At 38.9% G+C, this 20,517-nt stretch overlaps 2 protein-coding genes across 2 annotated transcripts in view; one reads left to right on the forward strand and one right to left on the reverse strand.

Annotated features, from left to right (window-relative positions):
- The window catches only part of LOC146000383 (uncharacterized), a 112,083-nt gene extending 94,486 nt beyond the window's left edge, over nucleotides 1-17,597 (reverse strand). The window contains exon 1 of the mRNA XM_083137961.1: nucleotides 17,395-17,597. The gene's annotated coding sequence lies outside the window, so the exon portion shown is untranslated. The remainder of the gene's footprint in view (nucleotides 1-17,394) is intronic.
- Nucleotides 17,598-17,883: 286 nt separating this feature from the next.
- Nucleotides 17,884-20,517, forward strand: part of LOC146000006 (uncharacterized) — a 77,033-nt gene continuing 74,399 nt past the window's right edge. The window contains exon 1 of the mRNA XM_083137310.1: nucleotides 17,884-18,108. Coding sequence (XP_082993436.1) covers nucleotides 18,091-18,108 — 18 coding nt within the window. The 5' untranslated portion in view covers nucleotides 17,884-18,090. The remainder of the gene's footprint in view (nucleotides 18,109-20,517) is intronic.

Raw genomic sequence — 20,517 nt, forward strand, 5'->3', positions numbered from 1 at the left:
ACAATATGTATGTATAATATGGGATGTAGTTTTATTTGTATATGAATGGGAACGTACTTGTATTATGTGCAGACAAAAATGTTATGGTTTCTTTTCTCTTTTTTTCAAATATGGAATATATAATGATTAAATAACAAATATCTCGATCTCGTTTTAGTAGTGTTTTATTTAAATATACTAATAATTTGGCCTCCAATAAAAAAAAATGGGTAAGCTAAACAGTCATAAATACGGATGTATTAATTTGGGCAAGAAAACGCGCGTTCTAATTGTTGTTGTTGGTTTGGTTTATTTTACTTCACCTTTCTGCCACATTTGGTTATCGCGAAAATGAGGATGAGTGATGATATAATGACATTGATGAAGGGACCGTACAAAGAACAATTCAGGCCGGGATTCGAAGCCGTGACGAGCGCACATTCTTGTTCCTATGTGTTGTACTCTGCAGTGAATAATGAAATAATTTGGAATGTAAAATGTATACCAAAACTAAAAAAGCCAAATGAATATTGTTGAAGAAACTACAAAAAAGTGTTTTTTGTTACCTGTTCAGCCCCTCTAATATATTTAATTTTTGCCACCTTCCATCACTTTTTCTAGCTGTATAGATTTAATCGCGATAAGTAGCTAATGAGCTTATGGAAGTCACGAGGGACAATCATAAGCAGAGAACTCTGGACTCCTGATTTCACAGTGCCCTGCAGATGCACTGGGAGGAAATTATTTGTATTTTCTTTTTCCTTTCTTTACCGTTGCTTTTCCATCACTTTACCTAACTTCTGCCATGACGATGAACGTTGATTAAATTAAATTGATGAAAAGTGGTTACAAAGGAACACTCATGCACAGGCCAGGGCTCGAGCCCGGATCCTTCAGTAACCAGATCGTGAGATGGAGAAATTAGGGAAATCAAGCAATGCAATTTTTTTGGAAAAACGTTAATCATATACAAATATGGTGTTTCAAAAATCCAATTGAAATTTACGTACCACTGAGTAAATACGCAGTTTGCCTTACCGATACCCACGTATCCGAATAGTTCGAGTTTTCTACTCATTTTTGTTGTCGGCCGACCTCCGTGGGGAAGTGCAAGTGGCCCCGGATCGGTACCAGGTGGAGGAACATAGTGGTTCGGATCCCACTTTAAACTGTGGGTCCAGTCCCGATTAGCTTTTATGTACATAAAGTGGACTTAAACACCAAATCAACCAACCGCGGGGGAGTGGTTATCACTGCACGCTATGACACCAGGAGTTCCGGGTTCGAACCCCGACCTCGGCATGGGTGTTTTTTGTATTTGTCTCTTCATTAATTGTATTGTACCATCTTCGCGATTAACCAAATGTGACAGCGACGCTAAGTAGCATAAATCAAATCATTGATTGATTGTTTCATTTGGTTTGTTTTACTTCGCTTTTCCTACACTTTTGGCTAATCGTAAAGATGGTACGATAAAATTGATGAAGGGACAAACACAAATAATACCCATGCCCAGGTCGGAGTTCGAACCCGAGATCTTTGGCTTAATAGTCAAATCAACATGTTTTGGATTTTCGAAAGTGGGTGGGATTAACACGTGCTTCTTTTCAGTAGTCCTTCGTCATTTTGCAATCCTTTCCTTTCTTTGACGTTCTATTTTTAGGAATACTGGGCCCTAAAGGGAAGAGGTGGATTATGACCCACACCAACCTCCCTTGGGCACGCCACTGATTGCTACCCCAAGTGTCGACATCACCGCACGTCACTGAGTATAACGAAAGAGCAGTTATATTAAGTTAGCCTGAAAGAAACCAGCCTGAACGTTCCGCGCACGTGAATATAGCACCCGAAAGAGAATCCAAAATACACCGTCGAAAGAGCTCCAATCTCCCTTCTAATGAAAGCTATCGATCGATGCCTTGTCTCAGATGCTTTCCAAAATATGGTGTTTACACGGGTAAATGGACAAATGCAAATATCCAGTAAATAAAATCTGTCACATTTCGCTCTTTACGGTAAAGGTCTTCTTTAATAATTTTCAGGTTACATTATTTGAAAGTTAAGGTATCTGGGAGTGGGATGTCATCTAGTGAGAGCTTCTGGAACTACTTGTAATGAATTGGCTTCGGCACGTATACGAACGATTACTAACTAATATCCGTAACTTAACGGATTCTTTACGGCGTTGACAGACACCGTAAAATCACCTTACGTTAATTATACAGTAGTTACACCGTAAATAAGAGAAACTTGAAAACACCCGAATCCCCAATTATAAAATTACGAAAACCCGGACATGACGACAAAATGATTTAAAGTGTACGAGTGCGGAACTGTTGTAAAAACAGGCCCGCAGCCAGAATTCTTTTCGGGGGGGCTCATCCATATCAGCAGGTGAAAAACTGGGGGGGGGGGTAGAAGCCCTGAAGATGAATTTCTCAATATGTTACAACTTATTATACAAGATATTTAATCCTGCTAAGGCAGTAAAAATCGGGGGAGGGTCAGCTCCCCCAAGTCCTCTCCCTTGCTACGTGTGTGTGTGTAAAACATTTTTCCGTTATCGTGGAGAGAGAGTGCAGATTGATACAAACCTGTAAAATAATTTACTTACTTACTCGTACATAAAGTTGATATTAAACAGGGACGTCGGAACTTATTTTGGAGTGGGAAGTGTGCAGATTTTTACAATATATTTTTCATACCCACACGTATGGGAACTGGGGGCCACGTCACAAACATTTTGACTGTTTATGTGTGTAATTATTAATATTATATATTTCATAATATTTATATATGTATCAGATGTGTATTTCTGACAAACAAATAGCCTTTCTTCGAATTTATTCATCAACCCAAATGAATGCTGGCATGGTACTCGTTCAGTTTCTTTGTTTCTCTGTTTGCTCCTTATTATGCTCTCCGTTTTGGTCAACATTAATGGTGCAAACAACCGGCGATTAATAAATTAACCAACCAATCGATGCACTGGGTACCCAGGATTTGTTCTCGTAAGAGGGGGGGGGGGTGAACTTGTGAACTTGGATGGTGCATAAACAGTGGTGCAGAAACATCTACAAAGTACAAAATTCGTCCTCCACGTGTGTGTCGAGATGGTACCTGATCGACTCGTGGGAGTTTCAGGTTTCAAGGATTGGTAAGACATTTGTCAAAGTAGTTATTTATGATGGAATTTGTGATAGTTTTAGAAGACTCTATACAAGTACTGAAAGTACTATCATTGTATATGCAATACCAACATGCTTCAGTTCTTAGAGGAAAGCAAGAAATTGACATGTCTACTCTTGAAACATTGAAAACGTTTGATTCATCGAGTAGGAGGACGATAGTTCAGGAATTAGAGTAATACCATACGTTCGAAAGTAATTTTGTCAATCTTTGGTGCACAATATGAATAGCCGGTTTGAAAACTTGGGTCTCTTTTCGCATGCAGTCCTATTAAATGCACACACACACACACACACACATATAGCCAGTAGATGAACGTGTGTTTCATGAAGACATCTCAGTGGCAGGCAGGGACGTCGTTAGGGGGGCCTGGGGGGCACTGGCCCCCCGAAACGTTCACGTGGCCCCGGCAAACTGTTCTACATTTGCTGAAAATTTTACTTTCATGACAAATATTGCAAAATAGTTTTTCAGTATTTTTTTTCTTTCAGTTAGAAACACTTTTCTTAATTTGAGGGGCACGAACCCAAAACCACATTTCTTTCTTGTTTTTCTGGTTCTAGCTATAGTGGATGTCAGTGTAGGAACCTAGAACTTCATTGTTTCTCGGAATTTTGAGGGAACTGTCTTTCCACCCCTAGCAGTCGCAGGTCAACAACAGACAGGGTTGGGCGTTGAGTGTTGCCGTTGCGTCCAAACAATGTTTTGAGCTTCAGTAGATTGAAGAACGAAAGCTTGTGCAGCGGTAAACCACATATATGCAAACAGTTACAACTGGTCCCGAATCAGAGCGCAATACACGCTAAGTATAATGGTGGCAGGATGCCTCATATCTCCGGGTAAGTAGTATTATTCGCACCAAATATATATTCTACTATTGAAACAGTCTAAAACACGCAACATGTTAAAAGTAATTATCTTCACAAACTGTACGATTTCTCGAGTCGCATATTTTTCTCGATATCGTGAAGACCGATTTTGAGAATCCACCTTAACAAACGATGCCTCCCCGATTGCGCAGTGATAGCGTTGTTGCCTTGTAATCGATGGGTCCCTGGTTCGATCGAGGTGTCCCGGATCTTACTTTAAACTGTAGGTCAAGTCCCGATTTGCCTTACTGTGCATAAAGTGGACTTAAAAACACCAACTCAACTCAAATCCTTAACAAAAGAATCGAAAATTTAAACCAGAACAAGTAAATACATTTTTGTAATTTTGAAGGAAATTAATATTAATATTGTTATTATTTTGGGTATTTTTGGTTCGTATGAATCTGCCTCACACAGTAAGCTTATTTTTTTGAGTCAAGTACAATAACAAACCCTTGCAATAAGTCACTGGAAAGAGATGTGAGGTTACACACGTATTTAAGCATCTATAAATAAATAATAACTCGTGGTTCGACAGCCCTGGAAGGGCCTTGGTCTATCTCCCGACTGCCAGTCCCTCCCACAATCCTACCTAGAGGTGTGGAAATCTTTAACCAGTAATGGGGTGACGTGGGGTCAGCACGTCGAACCCCCAACCGTTATAGGGGATATCCGTAAAGAATAATTATATTCTTGTGGTAAAGAGTCGTTGTCATTTAACAAACTTTATTGATTTATTCCATCAGCATTATTTAAAATGTAGTGCCATACTGAACTTACCAACTTAACAAAGGCACATTGATTGCTGAATGAGGCATTTTCCTTGTGTTGCAGAGCAGGTTCAGTTTTTGGAGTATTGCAATGTTTTACACAGTCCGTTCGAAGAATTTTTAGAATATTCATGTTTTGTCAAAGGGACATCTGTGGCTGTTTTACAGGTTTCATCAATTTTTCCGGTGCAACTTTCCTCCGTACAACATGTCTTTTGCCACTCAAGCTGAAGAGCCGATTCATAGGTGCAACGACCTTGGCAGAAAGAAACTCTGATTGGCACCATGTTAACAAAAGACTCAAGAAGTCCCGCAACCGACAGAACTCGAAGCGCTCGGATCCTACGGTGACATACACTTTGGTTGAACACAAACGGATGCATTGGTAGGAAATGCAGTGATTTTATGGGCTGTCCCTTTTCGGGAAGTCGGGGACCTTTTGAAAACACACTTTCCCTTCATGCACACCAGGGGACCTACGCCAGATCACCCCTTCCCACAAAATCTTCTCTTCATCTGGCTCTGGTTATCGACCGCGCCGAAACGTACTGCAGATAACTAGGACTTTCTGGGTTAATTACTTTATGGTTCAGCATGGACATAGGCTTTTCAAATTGCAAGAGACAAAATTCTACTGTTTGTCCCTTTTCTGGCGGGAGATGAATGACAAAGATGTCGCGGTTCCTTCAGGTTCTCACACTCAACCCTTGTGCTCATAACCTGCAATGAAGGGAAAGGCCATAATAAGGCTTTGTAATGTACCGACTTTATATCCTTCTGCTTCTTTTTGTCCTACTGTGTTGATTGGTCGACAATTGATGACTGTCAGCTAGTTCCAAGAAGAGTTTGATCCGAGAAGTGGTTTCATAGCTAGCTTCTGTAAACGTGAGATTCCGGTAGGATCACAGAGTGCTTGTGATCTCATTTTCATGCATTGCGAGTGAAATTTCGATTGATTTGGTTCATTTTACTTTGCTCTTCTGCCACATTTGGCTAATTGCGAAGATGGGGATGAGTGATGATATGATTAAATTGATCAATGGACACAACAAACACCCATGCTCATTCCGGAATTCGAACCCAGCACCACTAACCACTCCGCCACGGGGTTAGGTGAAGTGAAATTTTGAATGTGAAGCTGCCAGTTCGTTTTCCTCTCGAAAAAATTGAAGTAGGATCGACTGATCGACCAAATGTCCAACACATTGACTTTCTAAATTGGTGTCCGACTACCACACAGGAGACCGGGTTTGACTCCCAGGGCGGTTGATCTCACATGTAATGAAGAATAAGTCACATTTCAATTTAGGAAGGAAACGAGGTATGTAGTCAACTTTATATAGTAGTGTGCATGCTCTAGAAATAATATGTTTCAAAATTCTGCATATTTTTTAATTTTTCTTCATTTAGCCTTCACCTGAGTTGTAAAAGGTCCATCTACCCATAACTTCTATGGGTTTTACTGGGTTCCGTTGCAGGACCGGAACCTTTCTTCTCGCACAATTTAAATTCGGTCCTAGTTACGGGATCGTGTTTAAATTGATCCGGAAAATATTCCTGCACCGAATTTTAATTGATCCTGGAAAAAAAGTGCTTGGACAATGTTTAAATTCAGCCGCAAAACAAGGTTCCTGGACCGTATTTAAATTTTACCGAAAAAAAAAACTTCCTGCACCGTATTTAAATTCATACGGAAAAAAGGTTCCTGGACCGAATTGAGGCCTAGAACCCATTTACACTTGCTGATTTTCTCCCCTGGATGTGAAATGAATTTATTTACAATACCTGGACCAACAACCATGGGATTGTTAAAGATTAGAGAACGCATACATTCTAATTTGTTCTATAGGTTTCCGTTATAGGACCGGAACCTTTTCTCTCGCACAATCTAAATTCGTACCAAGTTGCGAATTGTTTCATTTCAATACGGAACTTTGACCCTATTTAAACTGATCCGGAAAAAAAATGTTCGTTGACCCTATTTAAATTCTTCAGGAAATAAGGTTCCTGGACCAAAATTAAATTCATCTGAGAAAAGATTAATGTACCGAATTGAAAACGTTACAGATGAAGAGGTTCCTTACGGTTCAGAACCCATTTACGCTTGCTAATTTTCTCTCCTGGATGGGAATTTAATTTATTTAAAATTCCTGGTTCTTTAACAACCTTGGCTTCCATCCGCAAATGCAGACGCTGTGGCTGCAGCTTAGGCGGGAAAGTTGACTACACATACAAATACAATTAATCCAAAGTTATATAGCAAATAATAGTTACTTCCATAATAATATCATGAAATATGGAGAGCCAAATTACTTATCAAGCATTTTCTGTTATTTGTCTATCCTAGTGGGAGCGAAAATGGTTTGCCCTTGCTGGTGAACTCGGTTCCTGCAAATTCAAGACGGCATTTTTTAGTTTTCATTTCTATTTGGGCCAACAACTCCGTGGTGGAGTGGTTAGCAGGTTACGCGACGAAGCAGAATGTCCCGTGTTCGAATTCCGGCCTGAGAATGTGTCTTCTTTGTTATGGTCCTTTCATCAAGTTAATCTTAACTCATTCTCATCTTCACGATTAGCCAAAAAGTGTCAGAAAAGTGAAGTAAAATGAACCAAGTCAATCAATAATTTCTATTTCGTTATTTTACGCCGCTTTTCTACCTCTTGGGTTAAATGCGACGATGAGATTGAATGATGATCCGAAGGAATAGCGATGCGAGACATGACGCAACCACACCTGTCCAAGGTCCGAACCTTGGACCTCTGGTTTCTTAGTGCGTCATGCTCATGCTTCGGGAGTGGAATCCTTTGAATGAAAAACTATAAAAGTAGGATGAAATAAAACAACATTGTACTAAGAAATAAAACAACATTGTACTAAGAAATAAAACAACATTGTACTATGCAAAAAAGCCATGTTTAGGTCCTCTAAACAAAACTACAATTATTCAGTAAAATTAATTTTGAAGGACAAAGCTTCCGAAGTGTTTTTCCATTCGGAGACGCGTGGTCATCACATCGAGTCCCATCTAGTTTTGAGAGTGGAATTCGCTTGCATATTGATTTCAAGTAGCTTCCCAATTGTCCTCACGATGTTGGGCCATCACAGAAATTTTGGAGTTCCTACCAGGGATCGAACATTGAAAGACTAGAGCGCAATAATTTGAGCGCGCGGGAATTTTGTTGTTTCTATTGCCATCATATATTCAGTTTTGCACGCGCAAAGAAGATTACTTTTAAGAAATTAGATGTGTGCATAAAATTTCATATATATAGTCATCATTCTCCAATGTGTAAAACGACGCCACAAAAGACTCGTGCATGTCCCATAGAATACTGGTTAAGGGTGTCGCCTTGCACTAAAGGCCGCCGGATCGATTCTGGTATAAACAATATAGTACATGGGATGCCTATCTTGAACTCATTACACAAACATTTCATTTTCGCACCGTTGTCATACTTGTGTACCTGATGGTTTGATAGAAAAAAAATCTTAAGTTTTGGGCCCCCCCGAACTGATCAACCTAGCTACGTTCCTGGTGGCAGGTGAACTTTAATGTAAGTGGAAACATATGTGCGTCACTAGTTAAATATTTTTACATCTACAAAGAAAATTCAAAACACATTTCCACCCCACTCAAGGATTACGTGAATTCAATTGAACTTGTACCAATTGTACTTGTATCTACAGCTGAATGCGAACGCGGTTTAGGTGTCATGGACCTAACCTTTACTGAACAGAGTGAGATTAAATATTTGCTTGGATCATACGTAGAATACATCGGCGGAAATCAATTTTGGTGATACACCGTTGTTTGCATATTTTCATGAGATACAAGCTCCAATTACCATTTAAAACCTTCATCTTAAAAGTTATTCAAACACAAAAATGGTTATCGGGGGCAATTTTAAGTTTTTTTTTATTTCCGACTTTATTACTTACCTTCATTTGAATTTTTTATTTTCTAATAATTTCGGGGAGGGCTGTAACCCCTCGAGCCCCCATCCTTGGGTACGCCAATGAATCGATGCTCTGGTGATTTATTGAATGTCGTTTGTTCTTTCTTACTGTTAGCTGAACTGTGGCGGGAAAAATGAGGTGGCAGTAAATCAGGGGCGACGCCAGAATTTTTCGACCGGGTGAGCAGAAGCTGTAATATTGATAAATTAGGTTGGGCAATACAAACGTAAGGCATTATGTGAGTTTGACTAACATCCCCCACCCCCTCTCTTTGTCTTTCTTTCTCTTTCACTCTAAATTTCCCTCTTACCTTTCGTAGAAAGCGATTTGAAAGCAAGGAATTCATGAAACTTATTCATCGTATCTTTCTTAAAGATCATTTGGACTGTAAGTGTGATCTTTTCGAACACACTCAAATGTCAACCTCCCTCCTGAATAGTACACCCTGGAAACTGTGTTCTTGTAGGCAAATGAATCTCTGGCGCCTGTAACCGCAGTCAAGATATTCCTTTTGTTTTTTTGTGTCTCCTTGCGTGTTGTCTTCGTCCCTTCACGAGGTTCATCTAATTACCAGAGGCGAAGATATAGTACAAGCAATGCAAGCACTGCTTGCATAATTCGAATATCATTTAATGTACTTAATGTTCTAACCGTATTTAGTTTCCATCGCACTCGATTTCGCGAAAAAATGCGGCCGCAAACTCCCCCAGCAGCTCTGTAGCAAGCACCAGCCTCAATGCTTGCAGCCGTTCTGCGGGAAAATAAGGCCTCCGAAGGAGTCACATGGCGAAGCGTGAAATTCTGGTGGAACCCGTCCACAAAGCTTCTACAAAAAGCTGTGCTTTCCGAGCTTGCGTGATTCCCGAAAATAGCCGAGTTCAACCGAAAGCAGAAGGATTCATCTATGGGTACGTTGCCAGCAAAAACTAGTAACGAATATTTGTCTTCATGAACACGTAAACAAGATCGCAAATATAATAATAATTGTTAGTCATAAAATAACTAAAAGAAGTTATTATCACTGTTCTAAATTCCATATATATCATATTATATTACAAATTATTTTAGATTTCGCGAAATGTAAAACGCGTAAAAAAAGTTGACATTGGGAGTTGGGGCAGTGGAATTTCTGCACCCCCGTGAAGAGTTTTCTCAGGGAGGGAGGGAAGATTGGACGGACCTTGGTCCTGCACCCTGCTTCCTGGTCGGTCCAGCTCAAATTACGCCAGAAGTGTTGACCGCTACCAGTGTTTGCAACTGCCAAATTATTTACGCAGTAATTCAAGTGAGCTCTTTCACAAATTTTACAATCAATAAATTGACTGCTTTTGAATAAAACTTGGGGTGAAAATAAAGCTATCTGAGAAAGAACTATCTACTGATATTTGTACATGGCATAGAAGTAAATCGTATACATTCTGCATATTATGAGCACAAGAATATGTTTTAATGATTGATTGATTGATTTGTTGTTTTAAGTCCACTTTATGCACAGTAAGGCTAATCGGGACTGGACCTACAGTTTAAAATGGGATCTGAAACACTTGTGCCTCCACCGGGTATCGAACCCGGAACCCCTTGATTACAAGGCGACGACACTACCACTGCGCCATCGGGGAGGCCCGAATATGTTTTAAGTTCTATTATTATGACGCAAGTGGTGTTCCCAGGGTCTTTTTACGGTCCCCATTTTGTCATCTTTTCCTTCCTTTGACGTTTTTTCTTAGATATACTGGGCCAAAAGGGGGTTATGTCTACCATCCACCCCCCCCCCCTTCGACCCGGGCACGCCATTGAATGACACTTTATTACTTAAATATTAATGTACATACTCGTTCTGCTGAAATGATTCTGATTCCTCCGCGTAATTTTTATCTCCAAACTGATATATCTTTCCTTTGTGACGGATAAAATTAAGGAAATAGGTTGGTATCACTTTCTGTTGTTTCAGAGATTTTCAAAGTGATCTTGTGTGGATGCTTGCATTTGAAGTTGTGGAAAGCGCGTGGGATAGTGTGAGTGTTTGTTGCTTCGTGTTTTGTGCTGTGAATTTATCGGAATGAACGCGTATTTAGGAACGGTTGATGTGAAGTGCGGGTGTATTATTGAGCAATTGAAAATTGCTTCGTTTAGCTCGAGAGAGATAAGTGTTAAAATGAAAATCGTGGAAGGGGGTCGACCAACACCGCATTTACCGGACTTAAAACAAGTTATCCCAAGGGGCTTTGTGCGACATTTCCAAAGCGATTTGTACCACAAGTTTATTTGGCTAGCAGGTTGTGAAGCACGCAGTAGGTTGTACTGTTGGCCATGCGTATTGTTCGCCGTGCACAAGACGAACTCCGTGTGGTCAAGTGAGGGATACTGTGATCTGAATAACGTGCACAATGCATTACAGAGACATGAAAAAGCAGAATCTCACATAAGGGCATTTTTAACTCTGAAGGAATTCGGAAAATCTCGTGTGGATTTTGCTCTGGATCACCACAGACTAGTAACAATCGAGCGCCATAACAAAGTTGTTCGTCAAAATCGCGATATTTTAAGGCGTCTTGCAAGTGTAACAACCTTTCTTGGTAGTCAAGAATTATCATTCCGGGGACACAATGAAACATTTTCTAGAGAAGAAAAGAAGAATGGAGTATGAATATCGTCACTAAGGGTGGCATCCAATGGACCAAGAGTTTGAAATTTATTGTGGTGAGTACATCGTCTATGCATGTGTTTCTTTGCTTTGAAATGAATTTTTTATTGTTTGTGTTTAACTTTTTATTTAGTGTTTAAGTTACTCCAATGCGGTTTTCAGGGTGCCCAAAAATACTAAATTACATCATGCAGCGTAAAATAAACAAATGATTCCCATTTTTTTTATCTAAATCGGTTTGGTCACCGTTTGACCATATTAAATAATAATGAACAAATAAAGGTACTAAAAAGTAAGTAAGAAATTCCGTCTCCCTTTAGTCGTATGCGGAAAGTTCGCATATGCAAAACGTTTAATATCATATGAATAACGTTACCTGGATTTTTTTTAAAAAGTAAATGTGACGTTTGCGGATCATATGGTTTATTTTTAGTACAGTCACTTTATTACGATATTTTGACAAATCCAGCGACTGGGTAAATGAGGCTATAAACCTTGAATCTTTCCCCTCGGCATGTCGTCGTACTACATGTTTTGTTGTACTGAAACATTGCTTGCCTCCTTCGTAAGACTACGCTTCGCTACTGCTAATTAACATTCAACCTCACCGTCACCATTGGTCAAACTAGCAGAAAATCGACTTGAAATATAACAATGAGTTAAATCAGTCTTGATTACTTTCCACAAATAGAGTATCAACAGTTCATAGCACTTCGAAAGTTTAGGTAGTAATTTCAACTCCACAATGCTTCATTTTTTATCAAAACAGATAACTCCGCGAACAACGACGTGGTTTTATCAGTTTCAAATATTTTTGTCCGTACGTGAAAGAAATAGTTTCAATCTCAGGCCAATCCATGGGTGTCTGGTAGGAGGGGATGCAAGGGGGGCACGCCCCTCTAGAATATGGGTCTTACTATATACTTATACATTACACACATATATTGCACTTCATTCACAGCAATTTATGTTAATTATTGGAAGAGTGGGTGTTGTAGGAACATGAGAGCTTCAATTTTAATCAGTGTTTCTTTGAGGTGGAAGCACTATTAAGGGGGGAAATATGTCTCGTTTGCCCCCCCTGGAAAAAATACCATGCTTGCCCCTCCTTGGAAAAAATTCAGCGGACGTCCATGGGCCAATCATAATAATAGTGTAATCACCTCTTAAATGGACGCATCTTATGTGATGATAAAATGATACGGTTGACGGAGTTATTTCTGTATATCGTCTCTCCGATCGCATAACGCTCTCGCCTTATAATCAAGTAGTGCTGGGTTCGATTCCCAGTGCAAGGCCAATGCACACTCGTTAGGAATACAGTTTAAAATGGAGATCTAGTGACAATTAGCTTATTTGAGCATGTGAACTTAAAAGAAATCACTACTGGATTATTTTCAATTTTTTTCTTTAATTTTGCTGCCTCATTATAGGTCTCTGAGACCCTCGAATCAAGGTTTCTTTCCACCCCTTTCTTCCTCTTCTTTGAAATTCATGCAAGAACTAAATAACTGATAGTGAAAATTTATATGTTGGAAGAGAACTTGTAAATAGTGCTAGCCACTAATAATATCGATTCAGTAACTCGATAGACTTTTTCCAAACCTACAAAACTGTTACATTAAAATTTGGTCACCAGACCACTTATAGTGATTGTGAATAATCGTTATTAATTAGAGCAAATTAAAAATTGTTATTCTAGATACATTGCATTATTTGAAGATGACAGCTATGAAAAAATGTGATAGAATAAAGAAAGTGGCACATCAAATTACCCGTGGAGTGGTTATAGCGGTGCGCTATGACGCAGGGGTCCCGGATTCGAATCCCGGTCTGAGCATGGGTGTTTTTGTGAGTGTCCCTTCATCACTTTCATCATATCATCATTGCGATTAACCAAAAGTCAAGGAAAGCTAAGTATTTTTTTTTTAAAAAAAACAATCAATCAAACAAAATTTCGCATGTCTTCTTTCCTGGTATTGCAGTGTGGACCCAATTAAAAAGGTCGATATAATTTCGTGCATATCTGGAGGAAGCAAGGCGAAGAAGATGTCTTATTTTTTTATTGTTTATTACTTTGATCATACCCAGGCCGAGATTTATGTAGAGGGCCGGTGCTGAAAACATCAAGAACTCACTTCCATTTATGCACAGTTTCAGTTAGTCTATAACCTTTAGCCCAAGTCATGTCAGATGGTTATATTTCTTAATATTTTTCCACATTCCAAATATTTTGCTTTCTTCAATATATGGCTGCTTTCGAATCAATTTTTCTCCATTGAAGGCTGGGAGCTGCAACCCTCCAAATCCTTCTAAATTCTGATTAACTCTTGATCATAGACATTATAATTGTGAGTATCCCATAAAACTTACTAAGCCTGTTGATTGCTTCTAATCATAGCAGTGTTCATTAGATCACATTTTAAAAAAGTTCTGATTGTACCTTTAGCTTTCCAATGGCAAAATTAAGAAAGGAGAAAGAAAAGATTAAACTGATTTCATTCAACAGGATATTTGCGCAAATTTTCGTAAACTTAGTTACTAGACAAAAATTTCTCCAAAGGACATCAAAGCTTGTTATGGGACGAAGCTTGTGAACTTTCTAGTATCGACAATATTCACAAGTAAAATATGCATGGAGTGAGGACCAGCATATACTTACAGAACCATTTACATTTCCTAATTGTATATATATTTATTGAATTTGATTGGGTGGGCACAGGAATTTTTGGGTGGGCGATTGCCCAGCCGTGCCCACCCCTGTCGCCGTCCCTGCAGTAAATAAAATAATCTTCAGTTTCGCAGACATCATTTGCATCATGAAAATTTCCATGTTGTCCATACTTTTTCAAATGAGGTGAGGATTACAGGAAGAAATTGCCCCCATCTCTAAAAGACATCTTAGCCTTTTTGTCATGTCAGCAACTGCCATAAAGTTAGTCTTTTAGATAAATTTGCTTCCGCAATAAGATGCACTGGAGCACCCAAAAGCTATTGCGTTTGAGTGAAATCGAATGACATGTTTCAAGATGGCGGACGAATAACTGATTTTTCCTTTCCTTAAGCGCTATTCAATAATGTAAGAGCAAGAGCCCAAATGACCGGTTGCGAACATTTGAGGGGGTGTTGGGTGTGTGTGTGTGTGTATAAATAACCGACTATAAAGAACCAGTTGCACTCGGATAATCTTCCGCGATTTTCTCCGTGTCGGAGTGGTTATCACAGCGTGCTACGACGCTAGGGGTCCTGGGTTCGAATCTCGGCCTGGGCATGGGTGTTTGTGAGCGTCCCTTCATCAATTTTCATCATATCATCACCCATCCTCATCTTCGCGATTAGTCGAAAGTGGCAGAAAAGCGAAGTAAAATAAACAAAATTATTAAATCTTCCGCAAATGTATTTATTTTTATTTGTGTATTTTTTCATATCGGCTTTGTACATGGCGAAGTTAATTGCTTTGATTTTGCCCAGTATACTACTACACTGCTTCATTATGTTCATCGTGACGATGAAGATGAGTGAAAAGTTGATGCAGGCACAGTCACAGAATCTAGTCTCTTCCGTGCCGACAGAAACGGCAGCCAAGCCCTGTTTTGCTTCCAAACTCCTACTGTTTCTGATTTTCTAGACAGCCGTCGTAAACATTCCAGGAAACAAGTGGACCATTGTCAATGGAAGACGGATGGTCAAGGCGGAGGACAAGTTCTTTGCCAGCCGAGAAACCTGTTGCAGTGAGTAGAGAAATTCACGGGCGTAACTTGAGACTACGGCGCCTGTACTTTGAGAGGGCAGGGGCGGGAGGGGGGGGGGTAAAGTCAAAAAGTTTTTCATCCCATAAAAAGCAGCGTCTAGGATTATTTGTCGAATAACTGTTATATTAGTAGCGTAAAGGATTATTTGCTAAATAAATTAGAAAATTTTGGGAGAACAAGTACCCCCCTTGCCTCCTCAAAGATACGCCTATGGAGAAATGCGATGGGGAAAGCGACTCATTCGATTGATTGAAATAAATGTTTTGTTTGATTTAACACTTGGGTTATTTGCATCTATCACATTATACGGGGTCCAGCCCGTTATCGTGCCTGAAATCAGCACTTGTCTCTGAGGAGTAGAAACTCCTGCGAAGAGGAACTCAGCAGCCCTGGATTATACTCAGTGGCGCAACCACACGGGGCATTGCAACCCCCAACCTTGGACGGAAATGAGTTCTAGGGGGGGGAGGCAAATATCGACGGCCAAGTGTACCTGCAGGGGGCAATTACCGCCCACAACTTCAAATTTTATGCAAATAAAAATGCTTTCCGTAAAATGTTATTATTCGCTTCGCTCGCATTACTTGCATTTCTTAGTCTTATCAAATTCAGAACCGTAGCTAGGGGGCGGCGGGAATCGGCTCTGGGAGCCGAACGATCTAAATGAAAATAAGTAGCAAAATTGATTGATTCATTTCTGGTTTTAAGTCCACTTCACGCACAGAAAGGCTAATCGGGACTGGACTGGATCTACAGGTTAAAGTGGGATCCGAACCACTGTGCCATGTGGCTCCACCGGGTATCGATGTCATATATGTCATTGTTCTCTGTAATGCATTGTAAATTACCAGACAGAGAAATAAGACTTACCTTAATTGATTTGGTTTAAAATGCATGAACAATTGTTTGGAAGGAAAGGGAGCGTGCACATTTGAAAGACAATTTATGTAATTTTTGCTGTTGGTTTATTGCGAGATGGATGAATTGGTTGCGTAATGTATTATAATATATAAGTTGAATATAATATGTATTAAATAAACTTTGAATACGTACACAATTTAGTGACCACGTCGATCCATGTTGCATATATATATATATATATATATATATATATATATATATATATATATATATATATATATATATATATATATCTTGCACGAAAGTTAATTATACATGTTAATGTAAAAAATAATTATATTTGGAATGCATTTATCAAGCATTTTCTGTCTTTGAAAAATAGTTGTTTTCCATTATTAATGTCAAATTGAACGTGTTGAAAAAATAATTCAAATCTTTTGTTCGAACACAAATGCTTTAGCACCAACGTCTACCTCCTTTTTGCATAAGTTACAAGGGTAATAACATCTTTGATACTACCACCACTACTACTATTACTACTACTACTATTAATAATAATAATAATAATGTTGGTCCCGGAACAAAAACTCTACCCCCGAAAAACTTTGATGGGGGAAATTTTAGGACAAGATTTTTGGTGGTGGGAATTCCCCCTGTCCTACCCCCCCCCCCCCCGAAATACGGGCGTGCTGGGCGGTTTGGAGCTGCGATGCTCTTCTGCAGCTCATCAACCTATTCCTGTGAGTGGATATGATGTGAATGAAATACGGGAGCAATTGAAAATTCAAGAAAACTCCCAGTTTATCATGTTCATATGCCAGAGAAAATATGAAATGGTAAAATCTATATGTTAGTAAGTAGTAATGTTCAAATGCGTTACTCATTTCGAAATACTACATAGTGCTTGATAAATCAGAACAAAAATATAAAATTAATCACACGTTAAAGCAGGAGAAATGTTTCTGACGCACATATGTATCTTCCGATGACTCACTCCCTGTGAAGTAAAAAAATCAATACACTCGGCAGATGTAAGTTCTAGTAGGGAATTGTAATTAAAACGTGGTTTATGCTGCATAGTCAATTATTGTTTATATTCGGCAGTGCCCTTACAGCGCTCGTCACTACACTATATTTTTATATGTATATCTACACAAATACTATACATATGTAGGGGGATATATGTACTGTTAGCTGCAGTCGGAATTCGACCAACAGTTACCGAGTAATTATAACAAGCGCTTGTACGCAAATTAAAGTAACAGTATGGGGAGAAAATCAGTCCATGTGAAGATCACCTTCTTTCGTTATATTTTAACTGTATTATTAATGAAGCGTATTGTGTATCTATAATCAAATTCCAATTACTTACCTTAATCTCACATAAATTTCTCCTGATGGATGTATTCTATCTGTCGAAAGCATAATCACGATGACAAGTATATTTCTTTTCTACACACACACACACACACACACGGCCACATAAATCTAATTAACCACAATTTGATCAAACTTTTCAACTTGCCGGTGTACTAATGTGCTAATATACGCACAATGACGTAGGCATCGCAGGGAAGCAGACGAGATAACTTCGAATTAGTTCAAATATATTATCAGTAGCAAAACATAAACAATTTTAGCCTTTGTAAAAAAAAAGTGTATATATATATATGAACTCGAGGCTAACTGTCTGTTACATCGAAATACATTTCTAAATTCATGTCAAAATCACGACGTAAAAAACGTAAACTTACACCTACGTATGCTTCGGGCAGTTGATGAGCCAATCACAATAAGGGACAAAGATCCGCCCCTCTATGACGTTTCGTGTTTGTAAGTTTGAAACAACGGCGGCGGCTCCTTGTCCTTCGCTCCGATTCAGAATTTTTATGGTCAAAAGGTAGTTTGCTTGGTAGTTTGTCTCTGACTGTGTCGTGGTCAAAAGCTTTCCTCTTTGATTGTTGAGGTCGTATGCACTCGCTGTACAGAGGAATTACCTAAAGTAGGATTTAGTTTTTAACAGAAAGAACATTTGTGAGAATTGGCCATAAATTGTGGAACTGGCAACATGTCGAACACTTCCATGGTAAGTAGAATATGTGTACGTTTTATAAATCTGAACACGTCGAGATATTTGTGTACACGTTGTTTCTGTGGCATTATACGGAAGTATGAAGAATATGTTCAATCCGATTATGTTTACAGAACAAACATTGAAGAAAATATAGCAAAATCTCTGAAATAAGGGTGTAGTGTAAGAGAGAAACCAATTTTCCGCTAAAGTATCGTTGAAATCTGAATGAAAATTGAGGTGCTTATGAAATGGTAAAGCTTTTTCTTGTTTTTCCATGCGAACCCGATTGTATAGTGTTTTGAGTATTCTTGCTCTATTCTCGCCACAAGACACAAAATGCTTTCGATTGTAATACTTAATGTTAGGATATCCTGTATCGTTTAATGTTAACTGTCTCTATAGTCGCAGCGCCTTGTCACCAATACGATTCAGGCATTTCTGGTAATGATCGTTAAGTTGTGTACATAAGCTCTTCATCTTTCGAGATTATGCCACCAAACAAACATTTTAAATTAAAGACATTTGAAGTTCCTTTCTGGTAACAGAATCATGTATCTTGGAAGATTCATTGTGTAAATTTGCAATGAACTTTTTTTTTTGTTCAAGCAATGTAACAATGAACAGTTTTTTTGGTAATTGTCTGTTATATCGGAGACACATTTCTATCGAATATTTTCAGTTTTAAATGGTTCGTACTTACCAATTGTGTATTGCGGAACATAGTTGAAGGTGCCATTATGCTTTTTACACGAAAATAACTTCGATTTTTCACATTAAGAGTAATTCTTTTGGGTCCTTTCTTCCGTTGCGGAACATAGAATATTTCGCGCACAGCTGAGGATCATCAAGCGTCGTGCTTGTGTTTTGTCGATTTGGAGTGGGCATGCAGTGTTGCAACCTTCTTAACCAAAAATATACCTACTTTCGTGTTCATTATGTCATCTCAAACCAATGACGGATAGCCCCAAAAACCATTCACAAAAGCCCCAAAAACCATTCACGATAGCCCCGAAAACCATTCACGATAGCCCCGAAAACCATTCACGATAGCCCTGAAAACCATTCACGATAGCCCTGAAAACCATTCACGATAGCCCTGAAAACCATTCACGATAGCCCTGAAAACCATTCACGATAGCCCCAAAAACCATTCACGATAGCCCCAAAAACCATTCACGATAGCCCCACGAACCATTTCCGGCAAGGTTGTGTTAGGTTAGGTAAGCATAGTTAAAAAAAATAAAAAAAAATCTGGTAAAAAAAAGGCACGTTTGGAAACACTTCTTCCTCTCGCGAGACCACGTGACTTTCGACACTCGCGCCATCTGCAGGTTCATAATGGAAACAGCATAATGTTGTTGCTTCGCATAAAAGGCTACTTCATTACATCAAAAGTGCTTATTTTCTGTTGTGCAGCATTCCATAGTGACAAAATACCTCCACGAAGTTTGATAAATGCAACAGAAACTCATTTCCGTAAGTAGTTTCTCCTGTAAATTTGAAGAAAAGTGTCTTAGTCACTTTTGATCAGAATTTAATCTGATAAGTTCAATATTTCCAGAGTAAATTTCATTAATTGGACAAGGGTGGCCAAATTTCGGTTGTTATAAACCCATGCTGTTTTTTTCTGGGTAAATAGTTACTTAGAAATAGTTCAGAAATATCCACAATATGGTAACTTGGATTCAGTTTGGTAAGACTCTTACTTTACGTCCTTTTCCTAAGGAATACATTTCATATATCTTTGGAAAGCTTATTGTATAAGGAATTCAAGAACGTAAATCCCAAAGTGAGGAAAAACAACCAAAAGGCAATAAGGACGTAAAGTAGAGTCTAGCCTTCAGTTCCGGGACAATATTTTTTAGCCGCGACTATTTTCACCAGGGGGTGAGAATAGCATATAAGGCTATTTTCACCAGCAAGAGTAATTACCTGACTATAGCATTGTATTTTAATACATTCATTGGTAGTATTATGGCCCTCCTAATGGCATAGTGGTAAAATCTTCACCTTGTAATCAAGGGATCCCGGGTTCGGTACTCCGGTGGAAGCGCATTGTGGTTCGGATCCCATTTTAAAATGTAGGTCCAGTCCTGATTAGCCTAACTGTGCATAGAGTGCACTTAAAATATCTTTGACAGTATTACTTAAGTTACTGCTAAGGAGTTAATTTAAATTAAAAATGGTTGAACTACTACAGTCACCAGATAGTGAGAAAAGCAGAAAGTGCTATGACCCGAAATTACATGATCTGGTTGGTGGTGGTGGGAAGTATTTACAGAGACAATTTTAAGGTAACAGTTTCATACATCGGAGACACATTTCTTCAATTTTACACAAGTAACTACTTACGGAGATGAGTTTCTCCAAGGTTTACAACATTCATCGAAGTATTTTCTTTCATCGTGGAATATATTTTAC

The sequence above is a fragment of the Lepisma saccharinum genome, chromosome 16 (assembly GCF_977018435.1).
Source record: "Lepisma saccharinum chromosome 16, izLepSacc3.1, whole genome shotgun sequence".
In the NCBI taxonomy this organism is placed as follows: Eukaryota; Metazoa; Arthropoda; class Insecta; order Zygentoma; family Lepismatidae; genus Lepisma; species Lepisma saccharinum.